Consider the following 8,064-nt stretch of genomic DNA (forward strand, 5'->3'; position numbering starts at 1 on the left):
CTCGCGTGTCCGCACCGTTAGATCTTCATGCAACATTTTTTCCTCCGATGCAGCAAATTTCGGCGCGATGCAACAATTTTTTCAACGGTTGCAACAAAAAAAAAATTTGTAGCAAAAAAAATCTACGTGATCGTAGCAAAAAAAGAAGCTGATGATGCGTGGTAGCAAAAGTCAAACGCCGGTTGTAGCAAATATCTACGTGACGTGGATGCAACTTTTTTAGTGAACGGTTGCAGCAAAAAATGATGCTGGTTGTAGCAAAAATTAACACGGTTGTAGCAAAAGTAAAAAACACCGATTGTAACGAAAATCCGACGAATTGGAGTTGCAACCAACCGTGGATGCAACTTTTTTAGCGGACAGATGTAGCAAAACAAAACGCTTGTAGCAAATATGACGTTGGTTGCAACAATTTTAGACGAAAAAAGTTGCATGTCAAGTTAGCGGACGACCGCGCGGTCGCGTGCGGCCGACCGAACGGTTTGGCCGGTGCGCCAAACCGTTCGGCCGGCCGCACGCGACCCGCGCACTGAGCGCTGACTGGGCATGCAACATTTTTCCGTCTAAAATGTTGCAACCAGCGTCATATTTGCTACAAACGTTTTTTTTGTCCAGTAAAAAAGCTGCATATATGTTTGCTTGCAACTCCAGTTCATCGGATTTTTCGTTACAATCGATGTTTTTTACTTTTGTTACAACCGTGTTAATTTTTGCTACAACCGACATCATTTTTTGCTGCAACCGTTCACTAAAAAAGTTACATACACGTTCACGTAGATATTTGTTACAACCGGCGTTTGAATTTTGCTACCACGCACCATCAGCTTCGTTTTTTTGCTACGATCACGTAGATATTTTTTTTGCTATAATCTTTGTTTTTTGTTGCAACCGTTGAAAAAATTGTTGCATCGCGTCGAATTTTTGCTGCATCGGAGAAAAAAATGTTGCATGAAGATCCAACGGTGCGGACGCGCGGGGTTGGTGGATCGTGCGGTCGACCGAAAGTTTCGGCCGGCGCAGAGCACTGCGTCGATGAAACCGTCCAGGCCAGGGGCCTTGTCTCCTGGAAGCTGTGAAATGGCGGCCAAAGCCTCCTCTCCGCTAAAATTCTGACCCAAACTGGATGGATGGCAGTCAGGGAAATGAATGGCCTCCCAGTTAAAATCCCGAAGTCTCTTTGGGTTCTTTTGCAAGATTTTCTTGAAGTGCTCTTGTGCTACCTTTCTTTTTTCGTCATGCAAGGTGACCCAACCTGGCCCAGATTTGAGTCTATGAATGAAATTCTTCCTTGTTCTCGCATTGACTCTGAGATGAAAAAACTTTGTGTTGGCCTTGAGATTTTTAATGCTAGCACATTGCTTTTTCCTAGCCCGAACAAGTGCGGCTAGTTCCTCTTTAGTCCAGAGCGGAGCTCGATCTCCTCTAGAGTCAGAGGCCGGCTCTCCTGGGCCATATCAAGATGTAGAATAACTTGTAAGGCCATGTGCAACTGGATCTTCACGCTCGAAAATAACCGCTTGCTCATCAACAAGACAACAAGAGCTATGGAATACTAGTGTTAAAGCACAGACTGCAGGGGTGCAAGATACAGTAGAGAAGAACAATCCTTTTCACTCACAGTTTTACAGATTACAAATAATCAATGGCTGTCCCTAAACTTTCAAGGGAGCAGCACATGTGGGCTATGTGTGGTCACTCTTACAGTTTGATCTACACAGCGGATGAATATGCCTAGGCACCAAAAATGTGGAGGTTTTATAATGAATATGTGCATGTTTGCGCTCACACAAAGAGAAAGAAAAAAAAAACACGCAAATGTCAGTAGGTTTTCAGCGACTTCCATTATGAACAAGCAGGCCGATCTGTACCACCTGCCGATCCTCACAATTTTCCAGTGAAGTTAGCTCGTAGTATGATACTGTAGTTCAGGTGGCTATTCAGTCAACAATGAGAATCGGGCATTAAACCTCCACGCGAGATGGATTAAGCTCACGCAGATTGCTTGTGTGTTTGTCCGTATGTCTCTGTGGAAAACCTCCATGAGTATTATTTCAACAGGCAGCCATCAATGGTCTAAAGGCATCAACAATCCTGCCAAGGATTGATTAAGTCGTCAGTGCATTTGTTACAGGAAGGTAACAAAAATACTAAGTGCAAGAGCAAGACCTGAATAATCTTAACAAACATTATTGTGATATGTCAGGAATGATACTGAAGTCACATTAAAAGCCTAGCTGCAGCAATTCTTGCCACGGAAATGACTGTCATATTCTTCTGCAAGTCCAAGTATTTGATCAAAACTTTTCTTCATAAAACTTTGTCATACAACACACAAGCGGGTCTGTTGTTCATGCTCTGACATTCATCTTCTCGTTGTTGACATTCATCATTTAGATACTAGCACAGACTACAGCATTTTAAATACCAAAAAAGACCCCCTTCCCCTCTTCCACCTTTCAGTTTCACCCTTTCCAGACTTGCAAAAGTACGAGGTTGAACAGTTTATGCATTGATGACTAGTACAAAAAACAATCTATGGAACCAAAATCATTATGTTTACGTAATTATTGTTACTTGGACACTAAGACAAAATGGACTAGTCGCTTTGTTGGCTTATAAACATGGATGACATCTGTGTGCCTAAGTCTGCTCAATAATGTAATTAGTTCTTGTTTTATAAGATATATGCAAGGGAACCTTACCAAGTGGCAGTTAAAATGTTGCCATATTCCAAAATTATGTATCTTCATCCAGAAACCCATCCTCATCTTCCAGGTCATCTAGAATAATGTATTTGGCATCCCCACTAAATGAAGGTGAATCGAGTCCATCCTCATTTATCTGACCCTTCTTGAATTTCTCATACCTGTCATTAGCCATAAATATTATGAAACCAAGAAAAGATGAACAATGTAGTATGCCACATATCCTTTAGTCCATTCACCACAATATCAAGAAAGTAATCATCTTGAAGATGAATTTGAATTTGAACCTCAACTATTGGCTTGGGCTAAACAAGGGAAATGTTTTCATAAATATCTGTATCCATGCATGTGTGTGGACACAAGTATTTATGTTGTGTCAAAGACTGACAATTTGTGGACCACTGTATGATTCATTAAATAAATTGTTAGGCAGCACTGTAACAGATGATGGTCTAGGCAAAACAAAAATGTGGGACCAACACCATTCGACAAGTCAAAACAAATGAACTTTGAGTCTGAATTATTTCAGTATTCATGTCTCGGAGCTAAGCTATTCTGAATGATAACATAATCCTAAACTAACATCATAAAGCCATCTAACAATACTTATTTACTTCTAAGATAAATACAGATTGTAACTTTGACCAAATGGCAATGGTTCAGCTTGCCTCAGCTCAGTTGCATTCCCAAGAAGAATACGTAAGCTTGTAACAAAATATACGATTGTGATGTCCATGAACTAATATTGCAAATAACATAGGAAAACTGGAAAAGAGTCACTTACTTGTACCAGTTGAATAAGCTAACACCAACCATAATAGTGGTAAGACCAACCCCTTTCAACCAAGTAAATTCATCATGGAAATAAAATACTGCGACCTGAAACGACAAGGTAAAAATTCCTTCATAAGAGACATCAATTACTATAAGATTTTGGTTGTGAATCATATGGAATCTAGGAACAATATTCCCATTTGGGCTATGATATGAAGTGCAGTACCCATCTTCATGCTAGAACCAACACTCTAGCAGAGAAGCATACACAAGAAATGCTGTTGGACTTTTGCATATGACTACTGAGCTCGCCTCTACTAGCGTATGCCAAAAATGAAAAAGCTACTGACGGGAACTTCCTTTGATACTTCTTAATCTTAACTTCTGAACAAACAACAGATCAGTTCCATTTTGTGGTTCAGAATTTAATTCTTCCTGTTCATGAGTTATCAACTTCCTAATCACTTACCTCATCCTGATTTTATTTTCAACGAGGTGGCATTCATGTTAATAACAGTGTTCTGATAAATATCAGCTAACATAAAGGGATACTACTTTGGTAGGTGTTTGCGAATTCACATTCCAACACAGATGACAGACGCAAGTAAATATAAAACAATTGCTCTTTTAGGAAAGAACATATTTCAAATATTACCAAGATGGTTACAGCTTCCTTTACTACCCCAGCTATTGTCACAGTTATAGCACTTGTTGCTGAAACAAGTATATACTCCGTTAACACCTGCAGTTGATATAATATATCATGACAGTCAATCATCTATGGTATTTTTGACAAGTTTGTTTTGTAATCAAATGAACAATCGTTACCATGAAAAAAGCCAAGCTCCCTCCGATTAGCATAAGTAAGAAACTGCGCATGACGTGCCATGGGTTATCGAAGTACGTGTTCTTTCGAAAATCACTCCAAGGATCCAACAGGAGAGATAGTACCATGGTGGCTATGGCCATCACTGGAGTAACATGACTCATCAGGGTGATTGGATCTTTCAGGCCTGCCAAAGGAAGATGTGTTATTGAGCTCATGAACTCCTAGTAGCCAAATCAGGACTGCTAAATTTACTAAAAAAATAATATTTGCCTCGCATTTATCCAAGCTCTGGACTCTAGATGAAAAGCTGGAGCTAGGGCTACTAGGAAAAACGGGATGGATCGAGCAGAAACTATAGCTAATACCTATGAAATAGGAGCCCTGTTCCTGATACTTCAGAAGCTTAAGAGCAAAATCATAAAGCCCATACTTCAGATTCTATACCAAGTTTAAGTTTCAATTATATCCAGTTTTTTAACTGCTAGACCATTTGATTATTTCCATGGTCAGAAATGTGGAACGGATCTAGAAAAGAGAGGATCGAGCTCTCATTCAACGCCTTCAAGGCCCCAACTTTTCAAGTCTGTCTTCTCATTCAGGAGATAAAATAAAATTGCAAGAACCAAGCCTATTAGCCTGAAGAAAAGGAGCTAAACCAAGAGCAAATGCCTTAATGCAATTAAATAGATAGTTTCATTGATATGCAGAAAAGATGCATTCAAACTATTGGGCATTAGAAGTACTGAAGTGCGATAAAAAAAGAGAGGCATTGAAGTGTGCATGTGAAGCAACATACCGTAACTATCTTTCTTGAAATATCAATATCCACATGTACATAAATAAAACAAACCATTAGCGACAGGAAGTCTATAAGAAAAGGGAAAGATGCGAGGTTGGTGATAATTCTCAAGGCATTTGAATAACATTAGTCATTACACGTACTTGCAATAGAATCTGAGTCATGGACCAGCGGAATCCTGACATAACAGCAGCAAGCGTCACAAAAATGAAGCCCCAGAAGTCAAACGCAGTTTCCCTGGCAACTGATGAAAATTGTATTGTTAAATCACAAAAGGCAAGTCCAAGATGCACTCTTGAAGCATTCAAAAAGGACTACAAACTGGAGGACAGCAATTGAGGTGACTTAGACAGAAAAGCATCCAACTACAAAACTGGAATTAATATATACAACCACAGATGGTTGCTCAAAAAAATACAACCCCAGATCCTTTCTGCAGCAGCTTCAGCTCAGTACTGGATTAAAAACTGCCTAGAAGAACGATACTTTCCACCTGGCGGGAGAGTCAAGTCGCTACAATAACTGTGCTAAGTGCTCCGGTATTTATAATACCCCAAGACCACTTGGTTGTCCAAATGTTAAGATAAAATAAAATGATTGCGAGTGGTGAGGCTAATTTTGGGAACATCCCGGTTCTCCATTCAATTGCTAGTATTGGGAAACATGTACTGGCTTATCAACTATTTTTACGAGCCGTTTGTTGTTGTTTTTTTGCGACATTACACAGTTAGGTGAATTTCGAATGACTTGAAAGTAGCGTACTTGGCCATTGGAAAATAATGGAAACCCTACTATACATGATGTGACTATAAGCCAAAGTGGAATAATTACAGAGATGGATTACCACAAAAATATAAATAATGCGATCCTAGTAATACGCTGGCTGATACTGAAGAAACTATTTGCTCAGCAGATACCATAATAAACCTCTATCCATTTAAACACGTTGAGGCTACATACCTGTCAACAGAACTCCAATGGAAATGACAACTATGATTCCTAGAAGCTTGATGCTGGGGCTCTCCAACCTGATAAACCAGAAGGCAAGTTTTAGAGCCATATAAAATGGAGCGCAGTTTGTAGATGTTAGCTCTCTAGGCTCTAGGTTGCAATTGCATAAGAAAAATAAATGGATGTTATAGAATCAAGTGGTGACGGCATGATTATTCACCATCCAAATTAGTAATCCATCTATTGTCTTTAGACACTAGCTTTTGTAATGCTTTAGATTCGATCGACACAGTTTTGGCCATGCATGAACGAACTAGCAATAGCTTTGTACTGGCTTAACCCACCACAAAAAATAGATCAGTTCCAGCACTGGGTTCTTCAAATTATCATCTTCAAAAGTAGGAATAACATAAAGTAAAGTCATGTTGCTAGTTAATGTGAATTGGTAAAAAATGCATGCCCTGCTCTGCTATATGGATAAATCAACTCCACAACCAACTATCAAGCTGAACAAACAATAATCGATGGAGCCAGAATGAACATCCCAGATAAAACCGCAATACGAGAAAGCCCACATGGTACATCAGTTAACCAATCACAACACTCACCGAAATGCAAAAGCGAATAGCAAAAGGAATATTGGCGACGCCGATTTACACTGCAAAAGGTGAAAATTCAAGAACCAAGTTAGCTGAACTCGATTCAGAATGTGAAATTCAATCGAAAGTGCAAGTGGACTAAATCACTTTTGCAGATGACAGACCATAGTGGCGAACGTGACCGTGATGAACACCAGAGACGCGTTGCTCAGGTTGATGTCGAGCGCGGTTCCCAGAGCGGTCGGGACGACTGCAGAGAGGCAAATCCAGAAGCATGAGCAACCACTAGGGACAGTGTAAAGCAGTTGGAATTGGAACAAAAGCGAGAGATGAGGGGTGGAAAGCAGGAGGATGGGCACCTCTCATGAAGTAATCCTTCCAGCTCATCTCGACGGCGCTGTCGATCCCCTTGGCCTGGAAGAGCAGGATGATCTTGGAGAGCGCGGCCTGCAGCGCGAAGTGCACAGTGTTCATCAGCAGCGGCGCCGGGAACTTGCCCAGCTTGTCCCCCAGCAGCGACTTATTGTATCTACCCAACACCAACAAGGACGAGGCAACCAGATCAAAACCTCCACTGAATTTTCCCACGGGACGAGCTGGTGAGAGGGAGATCCGGAGGCTGGAGGAGGAGGAGGGCACTCACAGGGTGAGGCAGGTGCTGAAGGTGTACCAGACGAGGATGTAGAACCCCGTCTTGAGCACGACCGCGGGCGCCAGGGCGGCGCGCTCCGCCCGCTCCAGCGACTCCAGCTTGGCGACGGACTCGCTGGGCCGGAGCCCCAGGCCACCGGCTCCGGTTCCGGCCGCGGCCCCCACGGAGGCCCCCGGCGGGTTCTCTACGTCGAACGCCTTGCGGTCCGGATCCGGGGCGTGCATGCTCCGCTGCCGGAAGTAGCCGGATCGCGGCGACACCACCTCCGCCGCGGCCAGCGCGTCCGCCTCCGGCATGCCACCTCCTCCTCCCCTGCCCCTCGAGCGCGACGAGACTAGAGAGAGACGGAGCGAGATCCCCTCCTCCTCCACCACCTACGACGAAAAGGAGTAGGAGCCCGCCGGCATCGCGCGCGGGGCTGGGCGCCGAATGCCAATGCCGCGGCGGGGCGGGGCCGCGGCGGGGATCTGGGAGGGGACGGCGCGCGCGGCGGCAGGCAGCGGAGTGCGGAGATGGCGTGGTGGTAGGGGGGGGGGGAGGGGAGGGGAGAGGGAGGGCTCGGTGGTGGTGGTGGTGGCTGCGGCTGGCCTGCTCACCTGACCTGACCTGCTGCCTGCCGGAGCGACGGTGGATTTGGCGGGTGGCGCGACGCGGGCGGCTCGGGTCAGGTCGGGTCGGGTCGGGTCGGGTGAGTGGAGCGAGCGAGCGCGCCAGCCCGGTTGGGTTGGGTTTTCCGTGACGGGAAATGGAAGGGG

At 43.8% G+C, this 8,064-nt stretch overlaps 1 protein-coding gene across 2 annotated transcripts; it reads right to left on the reverse strand.

Moving 5' to 3' along the window:
- Positions 1-1,591: 1,591 nt before the first annotated feature.
- LOC123410748 (probable sugar phosphate/phosphate translocator At1g06470) lies at positions 1,592-7,714 on the reverse strand. Of its 2 annotated transcripts, XR_006613097.1 has the most exons (13): positions 7,301-7,714; positions 7,017-7,186; positions 6,822-6,907; positions 6,667-6,716; positions 6,068-6,135; positions 5,251-5,351; positions 5,105-5,117; positions 4,308-4,492; positions 4,135-4,221; positions 3,490-3,584; positions 2,703-2,866; positions 2,167-2,274; positions 1,592-2,091 (listed from the first exon to the last, which is right to left on the reverse strand). XR_006613097.1 is itself a non-coding variant. In XM_045103688.1 (12 exons), exons 1-11 carry the CDS (start codon positions 7,603-7,605, stop codon positions 2,737-2,739), a joined length of 1,290 nt encoding a protein of 429 aa, XP_044959623.1. In that variant the 5' UTR covers positions 7,606-7,712; the 3' UTR covers positions 1,592-2,091; positions 2,703-2,736. The 2 variants fall into 2 exon arrangements, 1 of the variants encoding a protein (XP_044959623.1); XM_045103688.1 differs by lacking the exon at positions 2,167-2,274 and having other exon boundaries at positions 7,301-7,712.
- Between the last annotated feature and the right edge of the window lie 350 nt (positions 7,715-8,064).

Source organism: Hordeum vulgare, chromosome 7H (genome assembly GCF_904849725.1).
Source record: "Hordeum vulgare subsp. vulgare chromosome 7H, MorexV3_pseudomolecules_assembly, whole genome shotgun sequence".
Taxonomy (NCBI): Eukaryota; Viridiplantae; Streptophyta; class Magnoliopsida; order Poales; family Poaceae; genus Hordeum; species Hordeum vulgare.